At 38.1% G+C, this 21136-nt stretch overlaps 1 protein-coding gene across 1 annotated transcript; it reads left to right on the top strand.

Moving 5' to 3' along the window:
• The first annotated feature begins 3381 nt into the window (after positions 1–3381).
• LOC108245626 (NADPH oxidase activator 1) lies at positions 3382–18555 on the top strand. The gene is made up of 16 exons (XM_017432690.3): positions 3382–3630; positions 4033–4212; positions 4530–4612; positions 5572–5680; positions 7982–8116; positions 9782–9889; positions 11348–11407; positions 11492–11529; positions 11638–11782; positions 12841–12909; positions 13147–13234; positions 13907–13998; positions 15575–15732; positions 15964–16072; positions 17116–17239; positions 17382–18555. Exons 2-16 carry the CDS (start codon positions 4039–4041, stop codon positions 17486–17488), a joined length of 1599 nt encoding a protein of 532 aa, XP_017288179.1. The 5' UTR covers positions 3382–3630; positions 4033–4038; the 3' UTR covers positions 17489–18555.
• Positions 18556–21136: the final 2581 nt, after the last annotated feature.

Here is a 21136-nt window from a genome sequence, read left to right as displayed (position 1 = left end):
GTTGTTGTCCTGCTGGAAGGTGAACCTCTGCCTCAGTCTCAAGTCTTTTACAGCCTCTAACAGCTTTTGTTTCTTTAACTCCATCCATCTTGTCAGCTCTGACCAGCTTCCCTGATGGGGAAAAAAAGCTCATCCCCACAGCATTATACTGCCACCACCATGTTTTACAGTGGGGATGGTGTGTTCACATAGTGTTTTGCATTTAGGGGAAAACATTCAGGTTTGGTCTGATCTGAGTAGAGCAGCATCTTCCAGATGTTTGCAGTGTTCCTACAGGACTTGTGTCAAACTGCAAACAGGCCTTCTTCTGACTTTCTTTCAACAATGGCTTCCTTCTTGCCCTTCTTCAATGAAGGACAGACTTGTGAAGAGCACATCTAACAGCTGTCCTGTGGACAGATTGTCCCTCCTTAGCTGTGGATCTCTGCAGCTCCTCCAGAGTTACCATGGGCTTCTTGGCTGCTTCTCAGAATAATGCTCCCCTCACCTGGCCGGTCAGTTTAGGTGGACGGCCATGTTTTTGTAGGTTTACAGTTGTACCGTACTATTTCCATTTTTGAATGATTGATTGAACAGTGGTCCATGAGATGCTTAAAGCTTGGGATATTGTTTGATTACCTAACCCTGCTTAATAATTTTAATTATTTCCCTCAGAGATAAATAAACTATTCATTTATTATTAATTCAAACATCTCAACAATTTTGTCCTTACCTTTTCTTATGCATTCCTTGGTCTTCATGATGGTGTTTGATCACTAATGTTTTGTAACAAAACCCTGAGGCTCACAGAACAGCTGGATTTATTCTGAGATTAAATTACACGCAGGTGGTCTTTATTTACTTCTGTTGGTTGCACTGGATGTTAGTTAGAGGTGTCAGAGTAAAGGGGGTGAATATTAATGCATGCCACACTTTTAGATTTTTATTTTTTTGTAAAACATCTAAAAACCATGCATCATCTTTCTTCCCCTTCACAATTATACTTTACTTTGTGTTGGTTTGTTACATAAAATCCGAGTTAAGTGGTTGTAATGTGACAAAATGTGGAAAGGTTAAAAAACAAAAATATGCTTTTTTAAATTTCAGGGTGTAACTTTTTGCAGGCTCCTTTTAGCTTCTACAAAGACAATGTAGGTCACACCTGTAAACATATCCAATGTGCAGATCAAATTCTAACCCTTCAGGGATGCTCTAGAAGTGTTGTGATGGCAATCAGCTTTTTGTTTTTCCTTTCACCTGTTTGTTTTACACAGCAAAGTTTTAGGAGCTGCAGGGAGCATGTTCTGTTCTCAAACGTTCCCAGCTTTTTTTCTTTATGTACTTCTGCAGCTGCTCAGTAGGATGTTTTGGCCAGATTTTATTAGACATATTGTTCAGACAGGGACATAACAAGATTTTATTAGATAAAAAAAGATTCAGTTTTCCAATTCTCAGCTCCAGACAAAGAGACATGATGAAACACAGAGTGGAGAAAATAAAACCAATAATCCTAAAAAAATAACTGAAGAAAAACACACACAGATCATTTATGCACTGCCATCATAAAAATAAAATTCAGTCAAATTCAATTTATTTGTAAAGCACCAATTCACAGCAAAAGTCTTCTCAGGGTACAAAAACATTTACACACACATGCTTATTAACAGATAATTAGTAAAAGTTTTCTTTTTAAGGAAGCTATCAGATTGTGTTGAATCTTTACTTTGTTGCCGTCTCCCATCCTGAGCAGCACATTGGCCACCGTGGAAAAGAAAAGTTTCCTTTTAACAGGAAGAAACCTCCAGCAGAACCAGAACCAGGTTCTGCTTCGACCACCAGAGGTTAGAGAGGACAGGAAAGAGACAGACAAACAAAGTACGGTTGGGCCAGGTGGAGTTTTATACAAAAAAAAGACACACACACAAAAAAACCCAACAACAACACAGGTTAATGACAGAAATAATTACAAATATAAACATGGAGAGTAGAGAAAGTAAAGACAGCAGCAGCAGAGATGAGTTTGTCCTCCAGCAGTCTAACAGCAGCAGAACTCAGGGAGAGACCAACCCCAATATAATAATAATATAAAAGCAATATTATTTTGCTGAAATGACTTTATCTTTAATTGTGGAACACATTTTCAACAACTTGTATACATATTGAAAGAGTCTGACTGTTGTATGAAAAAATACTAAGATTATTCTAACCTCAGTAGGTTCTGTTGGTTTACAGCAAACTTTAGGTCACATCACATGTTTTAAAAATAAGACTGAGCTCTGAGCTTTGAGTCCTTACCAACAGATTCTCCTTAAACTGCTGAAACAGTGGCTTAAAGTTTATTGTCATTCAGAAAGACAAGTCTGTTCCACACTTAGCACTTTGGAAAAAAACAAAACAAAAACAACAATGTTTTTTTAATAACTCCTTGGAATAGCTACAGCAGCTTTCCAACAAATACTCTGAGCATCACTCATTGAAAAATGTTTTTGACTAACTGTTTGGAATTAACTGTTGGTGTCAACCCTGTCTATCTGTTAGCAACACGTTTCATGAACCACTGATGGATCTGAAGGAAACTCTCAGAAAGTACTCACTGGTTGGACATCTACAACTGAATAACATCTGGAGTAACCCCAGTTCAAGATGGCCACCACAGCTAACTGATTTTGGCTAACACAAAAATGGCTTGAACTCATTTATTTTCACAGATATCCAGCTAATATTTGATGTGGGAGTGTTTGAGAGGCGTTCACAGCACATTATTTGAGTGCTAACAGATTTAATAATGAGACCAGGTCACTTACAAGGTTTGACCAAAACAATTATCTTTCCTTTTCCTCATAAGATGATCCAAAACTCTGGCATGGAAGGCAGTGGGTGATATCCATTCCTTCAATGAATACTAGACCTTTAATTCAAAAAGCTGGAGTATGTTTTGCATTATTGCACTGCTGCTCCTGGTTAAGGGAAGAATATAAACATTAAATCATTGCTTTAGCCCAGTGGAGCCCCCTGCAGTGTGGAGCTGGTACTGCCACAAACAACCAAACCCAACCTGTGCAGCAGGTTGATCCAGCACAATAAGGCCTGGAGATAGCAAATCAGCTTTCCTTTAGTCTGAACAACACACTACCCGCTTGTCTGCCTCTTTACGGTTCAACAGCTGTGACTTCCTCCTCAGAAAAAATAACTTTAATGTCAAAGGTCACCCTGAGTAAACCTCATTCCTGGCAGCTCTTTTATGTAAACATACAGAAGGAATTACATCTTCCTACAACCAGGAAGTGTTTTGTTTTTTTACCTGGAATGAAAGCTTATCCTAGTACTAACAGGTGGCATAATGATTTCATAGTTTGAACATGAGGTGAAACATTTTCTCATTGAGTCATTTGGTGTGTCGGCTGATAAATGGGTTTATTGTTCTACATACGTGTCATATAAGCAGGTGAATTCCTCAGCCGCTGTGCCTCTCTGGGTGTTTCTGGGGAATGTGCGTGGAAGACTTCCTTGTAACAGCTAGGTGGAGACTCCTGATGAAGATCATTTCTCTTAGTCGCACCTTCCTGTCAGCACAGAACTGTGGGCAGCAGGAACACAGGGACAGCCAAGACCTGACAGAACCTTCATCATCCTCTCACCTCGGAGCAAACGGTGAGTGTGAATCAAAGAACAGGATTATTTATCTGGAAACTGCTTTATGTTGAGTGAAATAGGCTGACAGACATTTAATAGCAGACACTGGATGAATTACAAGGAAGTGTTCCAGGAAAATCACAGAAACTTTTACAGACGGACGACTATAGTGTTTTATAGTATGTTTATCTCATTCACAGATACACTGCATTATTTTTGGAAAATAAATGTTGAAAAAATGTCAATTTGTGTGTGTTTTGTGAAGTAAGGACTTGTTTATGTAGGAGGCATCATTCACTCTGTCTCTTCTTGTAGTCATCTCCCTCATCTGATCATTTCTCCACATTTTCCCTGACTGGTTTGATCAAGATGAGAAGAGTTCTGGTGATGTTTCTTTTTGCTTTCTTTTTGCCTGTGCAGCCCAGCATGCTGTACACGGAGTTACTGCAGCTGTGGAACGACTCGGTGGAGCTGGTGGATGCCAGGGACTGGCAGGGAGCTCTGGCCAAACTGCAGCAGATCAGTGAACCAACTTCTCGCATACACTTTAATTCTGCTTCGGCTCACCTGGCCCTGGGACAGCTGGAGTTGGCTGTGAGGGTTCGTACCAACATGGTTTTACACATTTTAAATACCTTCACAAGAACAAAGGCTTTAACACAATATTGTTTGCTTTTAGATGTGATCCAGTAGGTTAGTGACAATAAAACCATTAGAGATAAAGCTGTATGCGTGTGAATGTAATAAACAATAAAAAACTCAGAGTCAAAAGGTAAAAAATTTGCTCAGGGTACTGCTTTTTGTTTTACTGCTAAGGTTAATTTTTTGCGCTGAAAACTGAAATAAAGGCACATTTTAAAACTTTGATTTGTTTACACCCAACCTGATCCAGTTTCCATTCTTTTCTGGGTGTCCAGTCTTTAGATTTCACCATCTCTAAAGATGAACGCCTTGCTGTCGCCTTCTTCCAGAGAGCAGCAGTGATGATGCAGATTGACAGGTAGGACTCTTCAAGCTAACTTTTACAGATATGCCACAAGAAAAAAAAAAAAGATAAAAAAACCCTAAACAGAACAACAGGTAAGCAGCATTTTAACTTTTCTGATTCCTACTTGTGAGTCTGTTTTTTTAAGGCAGCAACATTGGAAAACCCTGCTTACATTCTCCAAGCTTACATTTATAAACACCTAACTTTCAGTATGCATTAAACAAAAAAAGTTAAAACAAAGTTAACAGTAAAATGTACAGTAACAAAGATGAAAGACCTATCATTCCAATGCATATTACCTTCTGCTTTTTATGTCAGAGTTTTAGACTAAGGTCCTTTTATGCTGAAACATTATAGCTGTAGCTTGAAAATAACATTACACACAATCTTATGCATTATGGCCAGATATGATGCTTAGAGTATGTGGGCCAATCAAGCCAAATTTTAGCTCAATACTTATCTGTAACTCAGACATTTTTGTGTTTTTTTTAAACAGTTGGCTGTGGTGGCCATCTTCATTCATGTTGACTCCAAAAGTTAACTGTAGATGCACATGCAATGATTATTTTCTGCAAGTTTCATTAAAATTTATCCAGTTGTTCACAAGAAATGTTGCTAACAGTCAGCTGCACCCACAGACAAAAACAGAAAAAGAAAAACATGATCATCTGCCTTCACGTTTTGCTATCGGGAGAAAACAGTTGGCTGTAACACTGATGAAAGCATTTATGATTTAAGCTTTAGCAACACTTGGTTAAGATAAGAGGGCAGAGTTTTAATGAATATACATGAAAAGGTTTCAATAAATTCTGAAATGCCCACAATAATCACTAACTTCAGGAAAAAAATGCATAACCACCTGCCCCTATTGGTGTGTGTGTGTGTGTGTGTGTGTGTGTGTGTGTGTGTGTGTTTATTTCAAATACCAATCTTTCAGCCAGTCCTTTGAGTGTGTTTTGGTTTGTGTCCAGGTTGGAGGAGGCCTTGTCTGACTGTATCTGGGCTCAGAAGCACATGAGAGGGAACGCTGTCATTGACTACAGACAGCTGGGACTGAGATTCAAACTCTTCAGCTGGCAGGTCTGATATTCAGCCACACACACACACACACACACACACACACACACACACACACACACAAGAACTTTCCCTGTGCACCACATCTGCATTTTGATGAATGATGAAATCAGGATATCCAACCCCACAAGGACTGCCTACTGCAAAATGAACACTGAAAGATGTGAAGTCATCCTTGTTGTATTGCTCAACTGTCACACACACACACACACACACGCACCTGCGAGCCAACAATGTCTCATTGATTGAGGCATAGAAAGGAGTTAGACAACTTAACATACTTCTAGCACTGCAGATAAGACATGCTAAACCTGTTCATGCACCTGTGTGCAGGACGAGTCTCACTGAAATGATTTTGTTAAACTGTAAGGGAGGTTGGAGTATTACTGAAAAAGCTGTGATTTGCCTAAGTAAGAAATATTTGGACAGTATCTAAGATTAAATGCATAGAGCTTCTTGAACGAATAGACTTTGCTTGCAGTCTTTTATGCCAGAGTTTTAAACTGAAATGATCTTTTGCTGAGAAGGGACAGAGTTAGAGCTGTTTGAGTCAAACCTCAGAAATGATATTATGCACAATCTCATGAGATGTGTTAGCTATTGGAGCATATCATGGGGACGACTGTCAGTAATTTAACTTAATATCTGTTAATTGACCAAGTTAGAGTCATTTTTGTGTTTGCTAATGTGAATTACTGTGGTAGACATCTTGAACTGGATTGACTTCAAAAGTTAATCAGTGGTAAATGCTCATCCAATGATTACTTTTATTAAAATCTTTCCTGTGGGTCTTGAGATATTTTACTAAATGATAAACAGGTTAACTCCAACAGTTAATGCTAAAGTTTTGTGCAAAAATGTCACACAGTCAAGAGCACTTGGAGTATGCATCGTGAATGGCTCTCAGCTACCACCACATCAAATTTATAGCCATTACAGTCTTTTTTCTGTTGGCCAAGGTCAGTTGGTTGTGGCCACCATCTTTAATTGGGGTGACTCCAACAGTTAATCAGTTGCATTTGTAATGGTAAATGGCTTGCACTTATATAGTGCTTTATCTAGTCCAAGGACCCCAAAGCGCCTTACACTACAATCATTCACCCTTTCATCCACATATTCACGGTGGTAAGCTATATTGTAGCCACAGCTGCCCTTGGGCGGGCTGACATCACACCAGCGCCACCGAGCCCTCTGACCACCACCAGTAGGCGAGGCAGGTAAAGTGTCTTGCCCAAGGACACAACGGCTGAGACAGACTAAGAGGCTCGAACCAGGGGCTCGAACCAGCAACCCTCCAATTACAGGACAAACCCCTACCTCCTGAGCCACTGCCGCCCACCATATGTACAACCAACAATTACTTTCTGAGTGTTTATTAGGATATGTCCAGTGATTCATGAGATATTTTGCACACAGACCAACATGGTTCACTCCCAACAGTTATTGCCAAAGTTTTAAGTAAATATATTGCACAATGTGTAGTGCTCAAAAAATGTGTTGGGGATGATGCTCAGCTACCACCACACTAAAGTGCATCTCAGTATCTGTAACCTTGACTGAGTTAGGGCTATTTGTGTGCTTCCTAAGGTCAGTTGGCTGTGGTGGCTCTCTGAAATTGGGTTGACTTCAAAACTGAATCAGTTGCATCCAGTGACTAATGAGGTACTTTGCTGATGATCAGACAGAGTTGACTCCAATAACTAATGGCAAAATTTTATTTTAGAAACAGATCTTAGAATATGTGTTGGGAATGACTCTGAACTACGGTCACACCAAATTTTAGCTTGAAAACTGTAAAATTGATTGAGTTATAGCCATTTTTGTGTTTGCTGAGGCTTATTAACTGTGACAATCATCTTGAATGGGATTCACTCCAAAAGTTGATCAGCTGTAGATGTACATCCAGTGACTACTTTCTTAAAATGTATTAAAATTCATCCAGTGGTTCATGAGATATTTTGCTAATGACACAGGCAAATGAAGACACATACTGACATACTCAGTCATGCACAGAGATTGGACAAAATCATTATCACTTTGTCTTTGGCAATGAGTAATAATAATTGTGATTTTCAGTTTTTGCAGCAAAAAGTATTTGCAGGGAAAAAACATTCTCCTAAAGAGTTCAAACAACAGTGATGGGAAGTTTTTGTCCCATAGGGAAAAAAATGTTTAGCAATGACAATAAAATGTTGAGTATAATCACATCATCAATGTGTGCTGCAATAAGTGATGCTACAGAGAGTTTGTACCTACATATTAATGGGATGGTGCTAAAATTTGTTATTTTAATTTGTCCTCTAGGTGTTACATAATGCAGCAGCTGTGTACTGTCAGATGGGCCACTGGGACCAGGCCAGAGACGTTCTGTTGACCACCTCCCAGGAGAGGGGAGAGGGACTAGTGGGAAACCTGGAGGTGGCTTTGGACAGCATTAAAGTGAGAGTCACAACCTTTATTTCAGATGGGAAAGGGCATAAAACAAACTAATGACTGGAGAGAAACTTTCAAAGTCAGTTTCATTTCTTCTTGGGTATGTTGTATATCAGCCACTGCCTTCATTCACGCCTTAACCTGGAGGGAAGAATGAAAATATTTTTACTGTGAGGAAAAACTGGTTTGTTCTTAGATATCTCATCATCAAAAATAATATGAAAGTGATGTTTTAACTGTCTGGAAAAACAAGACTGTGTTGTATTCAACCATGCTGCCATGCTGCCTGTCACGTAGCAGAAGTGATGAGGAAATTCAGCTTCCATGACATATACTGGATGTCTGATGTCATCAGCACTAAATCTAAGAGCAACAGGCAGAGTTAAGTAGTAGTTAAGTAAACCTGACAGGATCAATTTACTGAAAGAACACTGAGTAAATATATTTCAACTGTTGCCAGTAATATGTTTAAAATAGGTTTAAAAAGTTGAAAATTTGACTGAACTCTGACGCTTAGACCTTATGTGTAGCACATGGTCATTTTGGAGTGAAATGTCTGAAATTTTCTAAACATAAATAAATAAATAAATAAATAAATAAATAAATAAATAAATAAAAAAACACCCAGCTAGCCCTCTTTCAGAGGCCGGGCAGCTTGAGGGTTCTGCTTAGTATCTTAGCTGTTCCTAGGACTGAGCTCTTCTGGACAGAGATCTCTGAGGTTCTTCCTGGGATCTGTTGGAGCCACTCTTCCAGTTTGGGGGTCACAGCACAGAGTGCTCTGATGACCACTGGTACCACTGAGGTCCTGACTCTTCACAACTTCTCTATTTCCTCTTTCAACTCTTGGTATTTTTCCAGTATCTTCCTCCTTCTTCCTGATGTTACAGTTACTTGGAATCACTACATCTATCCCCACTGCTTTCTTCTGTATCTTTTCTATCACCACAATGTCCAGTTGGTTAGCCATCACCTGTTTGTTAGTCTGGATCTGGAAGTCCCACAGTATCTTGGCCTTGTCGAGTCCAGTCCAGCCCTTTCTAGCCACTGGTAGAATTTGTTGATATCAGCCACTTCCTCAATCTGCCGGTTGTACATGCCATGTAGAGGCTTATCTTTCCATGATGGTTCCTCTTTCTCCTCTTCCACAATGGGTTTCTGGGTGCTGGACTAGGCAGACACTCCTTGTGCATTGAGAGAAGCTTTTATGTCTTTATGTTAGTCCTTTGGCCAGGCTATTATACCAGCAAGGTATCTGATCACTAACAGGACAACTGTGTTAATGGCTTGGACTTCAAACAAAGTCTAAGCTATATACAATATATATACTGTACATGAATGAAAACTTCTGTATTTAACCATCCTGACAATCTCTTTTCCAACTCAGGTTTGTTATTCCCTCTACAATTTGTATTTAAGTATTCAACAGACAAAAATAATTTAAGTCTCTTTTTACATATATCAGAGGAATATTTTCTATTCTCCATTTGTAAAATCAGTATTTTTCTTTGTATAGCCACTTATCAAGAGTGAATTATTCTGTTTTTAAGTAATGTTTAGTCATGTCAATGCAAGTTCTTCAATTATGTTTATATTTTTGAATTTTATGTAAAATGACTTTAAACGGTGACTTTAAACATTCCAGAGAAATAACTGTGAATTTGAAAACAGAGACGGGTACCCCTGGCTCCTCTTCTAATACCTGAAGGTGCGGTGTTTCGACCCAGGAAACAAGAAATTGAGCAGCTGCAGCAAAGAGACTTCTTGGGGAAAGCTAAGGTATTGTGACAGGCCACTGTGGAAAGATGACATGTAGTGTGTTTGGAAAGTATTCAGACCCCCTTGCAAACCTGGATTGGAAGATTTTCTGCTATTCGGTTTTGCTTTTTTTTTTAGGCTCGGTGCAGTTGGATGGGGCTATTTTTAGGTCTCCCCAGAAATATTTGATAGGGTTCAGGTCATGTCTCTGGCTGGCCCACTCTAAGGCAACCAGAGTTGTCCCTAAACCTCACCTGTGTTGTCTTCACTGAAGGTTTTGGGTCATTGTCAAGTTGGAAGGTGAAACTTGGGATGGTGTTGGACAGGTGATGAGCAGTGTCTGGTTTCCTTCAGTCATAATCTTTAGAACGGAAACCAAACAGTTCAATCTTGGTTTTGTCAGACCTTATCACGAACTGGATACTGATGTCTAAGGTAAGCGACAGAGACGATGAACAGAAACTCAGAGAGGCGAGTATACAATCAAAGATTTGTTTATTGAGCAGCTGACAGGTCGTCTGGTCAGGCCTGTGGGGGCAAGTCAAGTCAAATTTATTTATATAGCACTTTTTAGTAACAAGGCGGTTCAAAGTGCTTGCGACCAGCTCTTGGAATTCAGTTTATTAACACATGTTAATAGTAGATATAATTACAAATACAAACATGGAGAACAGAGGAAGTAAAAACCGCAGCAGAGTGAGAAAATGTGGTCAATTTGTCCTCCAGCAGTCCAAGTCCATAGCAGCATAACTAAGGAAAAGCTCAGGAAACCCAAGTCTACCCTAACGGTAGGATTTATTGAAAAGGAAAGTCTTAAGCCCAGTTTTGGAAGAGTCCTGGTTGTATCAACCTTTTTCCATGTGAAAAGTATTGAGGACACTGAACTTGGGGAACTTTAAGTTTCTTTGTAACCGTCCCTAGATTGGATCCTTGCAACGACTCTGTCTCTGAGCTTTGCAGGAAGCTCCTTTGACCTCAACTTGGTTTTTCTCTGATTGTTAGTTAGGAATCCTTCTGTAGACAGCCTTTCTATATTATGTTCAATCAATTTAATTTACCACAGGTAGACTCCATTCAGTGTGTCAAACATCTTAGCAGTGATACAAAAAATGGGAAAAACCAAAAGTATATGTCAAGTGTTGCTGCAAAAAGTCTGAATCCTTATGTAAGTGAGACTGTTCAGTTTTTTTTTTCCAATATATTTTCAACAGTGTACAAAATTCTGTTTTGACTTTGTCTGTATAGGGCACTGAGACTAAATATAAAATATTGAAAAAAAAAGTAATCCAAACCATTGTGGCATCAGGCTGCAACATAAAGTTGCAAACTGTGAAGGGAGTCTGAATACTTTCTGAGGCTGCTGCACAAATTAGAAAAAGGATTTTTATTTTATTGTCAATCAAAGAATTTCCAAGCAAGTTTTCCTACGTCTCATCTCATGTGTACCATTCATTAATATTTGATGTTTTCATGCTGCAGGTGATTTCTTCTTTGATTCCCAACGATGATTTTGGCGGCTTTGAGCCTTTGAGGCACCAGGTCAGTCTGACCCCAGGGCTGTTAGATAGAAACAACTTCTGTCAGTCAATCAATGTGCTGACTGTCACTTTGCTTTCTTCACAGAAACCTGGTTTCTATGAACCTAAGACGGATGGAGCTCAGTAAGTATTCCTAAATTTCACCGTGGCCTGGGCAATTTTGGAAAATTTATAATAACATCTGTGCATTTGAATGTGTAATGGTTTTGTTTTGTTTGCCATTTCTTTTAGAGTTAAAGACACTCGCTACATGCGTGTGAGAGGTCCTTTTATGGCTCAGGGCCCAGGACAGCTGACTGTGCCTGGAGGAGCCATGGTGTTTTTATTTGGGGAAGAGAACAGAGATGGAATGATAAATGTTATATATGATGGGCAGGTAAAAGAGATCTGTAACAGATTCAACATTTCTTTTTCTTTTTTTTGTTGCCCCAAGCAAATCCCCATACTTTAAAATACTCCAAATAGAATTACCTGATAACTGGAGAAATGCAGCTTGAATGCTGAGAGGTGAATGACTTTGTTGAAACAAAATGGAACCAGAATTGATAAAGTTAAAACAATCAGAACCAATCCTATAGTTAACAACAAAGCTAAAATTAGTAAAAGTTAAAAGGAAAAAAACAACAGCTAAACGCTAAAATCCTCAAAACAGAAGTTTAAAGATAAGACCAGTAACACAGTAAGCAAAAAGCTGAAATCAGAAAAAAATAGCTAAAAGCTAAAGTTAGCAAAACAGTCGCTAAATGCTAAAACTAGAAAAACAGCTAAAAGCTAAAATTATTGGGAATCGCAGGTAAAAAAAAGAAGTAGCTGTCACTGAAGTGAATTTCAAAGAACGGAAAGGTTGTTCAAGGATTTAAAGAGATCTCAATGCATTTTTCTGAGTTCAAAATGTATAAAAGTTACCAGAAGTCATAGCTATAATGCCCTGAATGAGCTGAACACTTTGACACCTGAATGGCTGAAAGTATGGTGAAACTGTCATATGTGTAATAAGTGTGATAAAGATGTGTTGTAAATGGCTGTCAGCTACTACCAGACCACATTTTAGCTCAATATGCTACACACAAGAACTCAAACCACACACTTACCCGCCGGCCTGGACAACACCTACAGGCTCTTAATGTTAGGGTCAGCCATGTCTGTCTGTTAGCAAAATATTTCATGAACCACTGGATCCCACATTATTGCATGAGACTGAGCACAATGTCATCTGTAAGGTTTGACAAAAACAGCTACAACTCTGCCATTTCTCAACATACGATGATCTTAGTCTATTTTAGGTTGGCATCACATTAAATTATTAATCTGCTACTAAACAATATAAACTAAGTGAAAGTGCTGTTGTTGTAAAGCATTTAGCTTTTGATAAAGAGACAAATATATCTACAACTGTACATGTTTCTGATTAGAACTGGGCTTTTTTTTTTGCAGAGAGGACTCCTGCCAATGGCCTTCCTTGAACCTGCTGATGTCAAGACACCAAAAGGGAAAAAGGACAATGTAATGCATTTGTCCATCTTGTAAACATTTGTTAATATTTGGTCAAATAATTTAATGTTTTTCTTTAAAGGAAACAGTTTAAAAAGGTTTATATCTTAATAGTGTCACTCGGAGTTCATTAAAAAGTTAAACTGGTAAATTAAACAACAGATTATGGCTTTCTGAGGAAAAACAAACCCAGTGATATTTGGATACATTTGTTACTCTCTTTTTTCCTTGTCTTGGTTTCTTCCACAGAGAGTTCCCAGTGGAATCCCCCTCCCACCAGAACTTAAGCCGCCCACACGCCCACAGGCCCGACAAAAACCAGCAACGCCTCCTCGGGGTAAAATCCTAAAATACAAACTTTATGGTCTTTTTATTTGGAAACTTTTCACCTCAGGAGAGACATACCTCTTTACTATTTCTTTTCTAGTCTTTACTTTTTTAATCATTCAAGGTTCACAGTTGCATTACCTGCTGGTTGTAACATTTACTTGGATTTTAGTTCACTGCAAACAGTATGAAGCAACGTTATATCACATTATATCACATCATATCACATCAGCTTCTTTACTTTTCTTCCTGCAATTCAGGCATGCAATGCTTTCCAAAATTAAAAGCCTTGCATACCTTGAAGGCATGCATATTGCCCACCCATTTTCATGCCAGAGTTTTTACTACCAGGCCAAATTTACAGTAGCTCTGTAAAATTGACTTAGTTACAGTCATTTTTTGAAGTAGGAGCTATTTGTAAGGAGCTGTGATGTTGCATTTGGCTAATTCATTGCGTTTTTCACAAGTTATACATTTCAGCAAAAGACACTTAAATGAAAACAGCTAAAAGGGAGTTTATGGAACCCACATCATGATTTTACACTTAGAGCTGATAAAATCAATGTCAGAAAACCTTGTAGAACGTTTTGTAGATTCAGGACCAGACATCTGTATGAGCTGTTATTAGGCTTCTAATGTATGTGCTCAGACTGGGCCTTCACCATGCTTTCTGTTTAATCAGAAACTCCACCTCCATCCTACACCACTGCCACCCATGCACCACCAGCAGCCTCAGAGCCCCCCAAGTATACAGCTAATGCAGCAAGCAAACAGGTAACATCATCCCATGGTAGGACCAGGTCTGCACACAAACACACATCCACACATTTGGACATTGTTTTGACTGCCATTCATTGTAGCCTAAACCTAACATGTCTGATCTAACCTAAACTCAATTCACGCCTTAGCTCTAAACCTAACCAATAACCCAAAAATGACTTTCCACAATATTAGGACCAGGCTTTGGTGTCCATAAGGACTGCCAGTCCTGACAAGGGAGGGCATTATACCAGAAATGGTCCTAAAATTGTAACAAAAACCAGGTTCACACACACACAAGTGACCACATCCACCAGTGACTTTGTTCTACTTGACTTTCTGCCTGATCTACATATAAATGGGTTTTTGCTTATATGCCAAGATATTGCTTTCTGTTGTCGAAGGGAATGTTAGCGTGTTTCAATTTTGCCACTGCGTACTACAGTTGAAGATAATATTATTGTTTTTTCTCTGTGTGCATCAGAGTGACCTGAGTCTTTTATAGGTAGCTTCCTGGATATCCTGTTTAACATTCAATACCGACTTTCTTCTCTGTCAAGATCAAACCACTGAATACAAAGTGTTTGTAATGGCAATAGTGCACATCTCAAACAACTGAACAAGAAATATTTTGCTTATTTCACTCCATTGAGCAAAGGCCACAGTGAGATTCTGCAGCTTCAGACAAATATTTGCTTTAAAACAGTCATTTTTTTATTTAAAAATGTGTGGAGCAGCTTCTTTATCTCTGGTTCTGTAGGGACATGGGAAAAAAATAGTCTGAATGAACAAAGTTTGGTAGAGGTATGGTACATTTTATACTCTGTGATTTTGTCCAGATTTTACACTCATGAATATGGTAACACAATTTTTTCAATCAAAAATGTTATGAGCAGTTACATGTTAACAGTAAGCATGTTTTTTTAGTCTTTTCTTTGAGTAAAGCACTGTTAGCACAATTTGAGTCACTCTTTCAGCTCATTCAACATTTTGAAACTTAGTGCAAGAGAAAAGAGGACAAGTCACACACCATTCCGGTTCTGTATAAACACTAACTCGCCCTTATTACTATTCAGACTTTCTGCTTTTTTCGTCATATTTTCAGTTCACATTTCCTCTTGCAACTTTGGAAAGACCTGTACACAAAATGCATCAAAGCGTCTGGTTTGAATAGTGTGCTAGGACTTTTGTTGGCAGTGAAATGTGTGGTGTAGATGGTATCCCCCCCAACAAATGAAAAAGAAAACCTTTAGGTAGGCAGCAATGAGATTTTGGCAAAACAAGTGAGAAAATACAGCCCTCTGTAGAGCTTAGACGTCCTTCACTTCAGAAATATCATTCAAAGTTTAAACATGTCACAGAAAGTTGGACTTCAAATGACTGAACTGACATTTAACAATAATCAAAACTCAAATGATGAGCCTCATACTGTATTTACACTGAGATAGATTAATAAGACTGACGGATGCCCTGCAGCAGTTAGAGTTTTGTGGAAATTATATTAAAATTGGTTTTATTCTTGTATAAATTGTTACAGAAAAACTTAAAGTTTCTCTGTGTAAATGTCCCTTATACTCATTGCTACGAGCAGGCTGGCTCACCTGAGGGAGCAGAAGCAGGATCTGTGGTGGTGAAGGTCCACTACACCTACAGTGTGACTCTGTCTGTCCCTCTGGACACTCAATACCACGAACTGAAGGAACAAATCGCACAGAAACTGGGCCATCCAGCTTCCCAGCTGCGCCTCAGGTGAACACATCCCTCCATCATACTTCATTTTTGCACACATCCACGTCACATAGTGTGTCTGTAATGGATAAAAAGCTAAGATGCTGGACCAGCTGCAGCACCACACTCACCCAAGTTGTCAACATGGGATAAAAGCACGTTAATGCATTTAACATTTAATCTGTATTATTTCAGTTTGGTTTTTGTTTCTTAGATGTCCCTTCTTCTCACTCCTCCTCTCCCTCTTATTAGACATAAGCAGCATGGCTCTCGAGTGCTGACCCCCCTGAATGGGGAGGTGGAGCTGGGCTGCTCCTTGCAAGAAGTGGCTGAGGCTGGCAGAGTCACCTTGTGGTGCCAGGTGAGGATTTTAACTCATAACAAGGCTTCACAACAATTCAGTGGTAAGAAGGAGGAATTACACATCAAATACCCCAACTCATACACCTCAATGCAACCTTTTGGGCAGGGTTAAAGGTATTTGGGTTTAAGGGTTAAAAAAAATGACTTGGCATCATTTTACAGTAAGAAATATTATTCACAAGTGGAAATTATTTAAGACAGCAGCTTCCAGTCTTCCCAGCAGTAGGCTTTCTAGCAAATTCACCCCAAGATCAGACCATGCAAAGCTCAGAGAAATGACACAAAACCCAAGAGCTCCATCTCAGACTCTACAGGCCTCTGATAGCATGTTACATACCCGAATTTGTTCTATTTTTCTACATGTAAGAGCCAAAATCATTTTTATAACACTTCGATATTGTTTTGTGGTAAAATTGTTGATTTATTGTGCATTAGTTTTGCCTCATGTTACATTGAATATGCTTTGAGAGTTAGACTGCTTCCTGCAGGACACTGGAGTCAGAGCAATGCCTTGCAGTCGGTTTGGTTTCAAAACAGTTTTTTTGACTGTTTCAAAAGGATTATTTAATGCCTGCTCAGAGAAACAAGTAAAGTCACCAATACTTCAGAATCTGTGTGGATTTGTGAGTAATCCTTCAGTTAAAGATGTGCAGTGGATACAAGTAGTACATAGAGCAGAAACGTGACAAATAACAAGCAAGCAGATGACAACAGACAACATAGTGGCTTTATCTTTATAGTAAAAAGCAGCAATTTAAAGTAGATTTAGGGTTAGATTTTCTTTTTCAGAATCCTGGTAAAGATAAGTCAAATGCTTAAAATTAAGATAAACTTAATTTGCTGTTCATCCGAAATTTGATCTAATTTCAAGACCCACCTAAAGACTGCATGATGTTTTTTATGTCAAGAGCAAAGACTTTAATAATTGAAAGAGTATTTTTATTTTTAACATTACTGTTTCTAAAGTTTTCTACCTTATGATATAGCTTCTGATTTATTTGCTGCATTACGTTTTTCTGTGATCGTGCTAAATTTCTTCAGAAAGAAGACCCCCTGGCAAACCGTACCATCCTCTACCAAATGGTGGCGCTGTATGACTATATTGCTCAGGGCCCAGAGGACCTGGAATTCAGTGAAGGAGACACCATCGATGTCCTGGGTGAAGGTGAGGCCCTGCAGGTTATTGGCACATCTCTTTGGATATGAGCTTAGTTTTCCTTTTTGTGTTTTCTCGCGCTGCCTTATTCTCTGCTCAGATGAGGAAATCATTCACTGTCTGTGTGTTACTTTCTGGCACTCTCTTGCAGTTAATGAGGAATGGCTGGAGGGTCACTGTGCAAGAAAGATCGGCATCTTCCCCAGCTGCTTTGCCTACCGGGAGACTGACAACATCATGCAGAACTCAGATTCTTAAAGGCAGACATGATTGTCTGCAGTCACCTGTAATAAACCCGTGAACCTGCGAACAGTGGCTGATTTTATACTGTATTAAAAAAAACAACATCCTTCCAGAACCAAAAGGTAGAATCAATATTGAGAATAACTCACATAGTGTCTATAGTGGCTGGAGTTGCTGCTGGCCATACAGCTTCATTGAAAACACAAAAAAACACAAAACAACAGATCGCTGGCTCTGTTCAGAGTTTGAAACAATTGTGGAATAAATTTAAAAGCTGAAGATACCTGATACATGCTCGTCTACATGAAGTCTGAACAAAAATCATTCCATCTTGTGTAAATGATACTAAAGAATATATTTATGTTAAACTTGCTGTACTATCCTGTTTTTGTTTTTTTGAGTGCCTTTATTAAAGCCCTGTATTGTATTTTATTATTGCCCACCAACAAAACGCGAAGGCAGACAATAATGTTTTGCCTATGTTTATGTGTGCATGTGTTACCACTGCACTGATTTTAATGAACCCTTCAAAAAAATAATTAAGATTATAAACTGTGGTTCTACAGCTGATACGCTTTTGGAGATTGAATTCAAGATGGCCACCACAGCTAACATAAAAGAACACAAATATGTCTACAATACAGTCAGTTGTACAGATTTCATGGTAAAATGTGGGGTGTCAGTACTCTTTAGTCATTGGAATCCACCAGTTTGTCTGTTTGAAAATTATCTCAAGGACCAATAAAACATTCAGAAATTAATCACTGAGTGTACAGTATGATAACAGCTGATTAACTTTTTGAATTAATCCAATTCAAGATGGCTGCTGCAGCTAATCAATATTAGCCATCATAAAAATGTCTATAACTCAGTGAATTTCACATATTTTGAGCCAAAGTTTGTTGTAATAGTAGCTGAAAGTCATTAACAACATGTACTTTGAGTGGGATATCTTTTAATATTTTATAATTGTTGTCTGATTGTGCTGAGGTGCAAGGTTGAACATTATCAGAGGTCTTTATTTTCTATTTGTTTATTGAGGAAAAAAAACAAACAAACAATACAATCTGTTCCCTTTTGCATGATTGTTTTGTTTTTGCTTTCTCCTTTTTGTTTTTTTATAAACAATACACAATAAGCCACATTTTTTAACATATTTTAATTTAAGATCTAATTTGTAGTGGTCAAACCAATGAAAGACACTCACACACACTCACACACACACACACACTCACTCACACACAGACACACTAGAGGAAAGGGGAGAAAAAGGTCAGGGGGTGATCATATCAGTCTGACGGTAAGATGTTCAATGACTTGGAATTGCTCATGAACCAGCCCCATATCGTATACATAGCTGCCCTTTGTTGTGAGACCTGTCTTTTTCAGTTTAAGAAGTGACAACATCTCAAAACCCCAAAGACACTGAAGGTGTCTTAGAAGATTTCCAGAGCAGTAAAATACAACACCTGGCTAAAAGTGATGTAAAGGCCAGTACTTTAAAGCGAGCAGGGCCAGTTAGTACAGCATTGACTGAAAGCCCAAAAATAGCCAAGAAAGTGTTCATGCAGACCTGAACTCCAAGAGCTTTGGAAAGAATGACTGAGTTCTGGCTCCAAAAGCTATGGAGACTCGGGCACAAAAAGAACATGTGACTCAGGTTACATGGGTTGGCATCTCTCCACTGATCCACTTGTGGGTAAATCTCAGACAGACAAGACTTTGAATAGTGAACCCTGTATAATACTGAACTGAATAAGTTATAATCTAGCACAAGGCAACTGTCATGAACATTGGATATTGCTTTCTTCCACTGTTGATCCAAAAAAGTAAAGCCTAACTCCTGTTCCCAAGCTCTCCTAATTATAGCAACTGAATGGATATCCAACTCCATAAGTTGTTTATATATTAAGGATCTAATCAATTTCTTAGTGAGTTTAAAGGATGAGGGAGGGAAGAGGGAAGAGAGGGGAATGTTGCACTTGAAAATAAAAAAAATAAATGAGTCAGTGGAAGATTTTTTTCTGAAGACAGGTTGGAAAAACTGGAGGAAGTGCCATCCAGCATGTTTCCTGCCAGCTGCCATCAAGCTCTAAGCACTGTGTACTAAATACATGCTACTAAATGTACCCCACACTTCTGTTCTGTGTATTTTTATGCACTATATTTTTAGCATTATATCAATATATTTAGTTTTAGTATTATTATTTATGTATTAATATCTTTTTTGTTGCTGTTGTCTGTGTGTGACATAACTGTTGCTGTTGTGACGCTGTAATTTCCTGCAAAGGATCAATAAATTATCCATCATCATCATCATCATCATCATCATCAATATCACATGAGATTAGCATTATGTTATTTTCAAGGTTAAACCAAAACAGCTACTTTAGAATAATTTTAACACAAAATCAACCTGTAGGCTAAAGAATTTGGAAGGAAAGTGAGATGACTTGGCCACACGACGTGTGAATATTTTAAGATTAGTTTATTTTCCTAGAAAAGGTACTCTAATTTACTGTACAAAGATATTACTTTATTTTCTGAATTACATTCAAATAAATTGTATACAAATATAACTATTAAAGATGTTTGGCACAGTGTAATATTGTTTATTACACTGTACATTTAGTTTAGTTTAGTTTATCTTAGCTCATATTTTAGATATTGTTAGATTCCTAATTGTTGTTTAGTTCAGCTTTAACTTTATTATGATTTTATTTAGATTATTTTAGCTGCTATTTTGACTGTCTTAGCTCATGTTTAGATATGTTTAGTTTCAAGACTATATTTAGATTATCTTATATTTCATTTAGATTATACATGATCCATGTGTTTACTTCTGTGTCTCTATATTTGATTATGTTTTTACAATGTTTGATTATGATGTTTTTATCTGTATTTGATTCTGTACCTGATTGTTGTTTCTGTTGTAAAGCACTTTGAATCGCCTTGTTGCTGAAAAATGCTGTATAAATAAACTTCACTTCACTTCACTTATTTTTAGAAAGAAAACATTTTAACATGCAGTCACAACAGCTGTCTGTTGTCTGCTAAGACAGAACAATAAAAACAAGATTTTTTATGTTTTTTTTAAATTTATTTAGTTTTTGAAAATGTTGATCAATTTCTCATAGTTTTCTTTTAGTATTGTATTTTATGATTTAGACAAAGATACAGTTCAGAAGAAGGCACCCAATGCCACCATAACATTGTACCAATTATGGGCTAAATTCAGAAGCTGTGGGTGAAAAAACAATCCTGTGTCAAAGCAAACTATGAACACAGTCTTCTTTTTCTGGGCTTTGAAGGATCCATCAGATGGCTGCTTCACTTTTAAATGTTCTGTAAGTTTTCCTTCTCAGTCGACTCAAACTGTTTACAACACAGTGGTTAAAGCATTAAGTGGCCCTTTTCATTTTAAAATATTATTAAATTGTTATTATAAAATTTTAACTTTCCATAAACTAAAAGAGAGAAAAGGTTATGTTGCCTTTTCTCAAGCAGGCAGCAAAGGTCAAAGGAAAGGTTTATAAGACAGTGGTGAGAGCAGCTATGTTGTACGGTTTGGAGACAGTGGGACTGACAAAAAGACAGGAGACAGAACAGGAAGTGACAGAGCTGAAGATGTTGAGGTTCTCCTTGGGAGGGACAAGGATGGAC

Source organism: Kryptolebias marmoratus, linkage group LG1 (assembly GCF_001649575.2).
Source record: "Kryptolebias marmoratus isolate JLee-2015 linkage group LG1, ASM164957v2, whole genome shotgun sequence".
NCBI lineage: Eukaryota > Metazoa > Chordata > Actinopteri > Cyprinodontiformes > Rivulidae > Kryptolebias > Kryptolebias marmoratus.
This window is presented reverse-complemented; position numbering and strand designations above follow the sequence as displayed.

Coding starts and splice junctions, on each gene's coding strand:
- LOC108245626 (XM_017432690.3), top strand. CDS start 4,039: ATGCTGTACACGGAGTTACTGCAGCTGTGGAACGACTCGGTGGAGCTG. Junction 11,530..11,637: donor CCTAAGACGGATGGAGCTCA/GTAAGTATTCCT, acceptor CATTTCTTTTAG/AGTTAAAGACACTCGCTACA. Junction 17,240..17,381: donor CATCGATGTCCTGGGTGAAG/GTGAGGCCCTGC, acceptor ACTCTCTTGCAG/TTAATGAGGAATGGCTGGAG.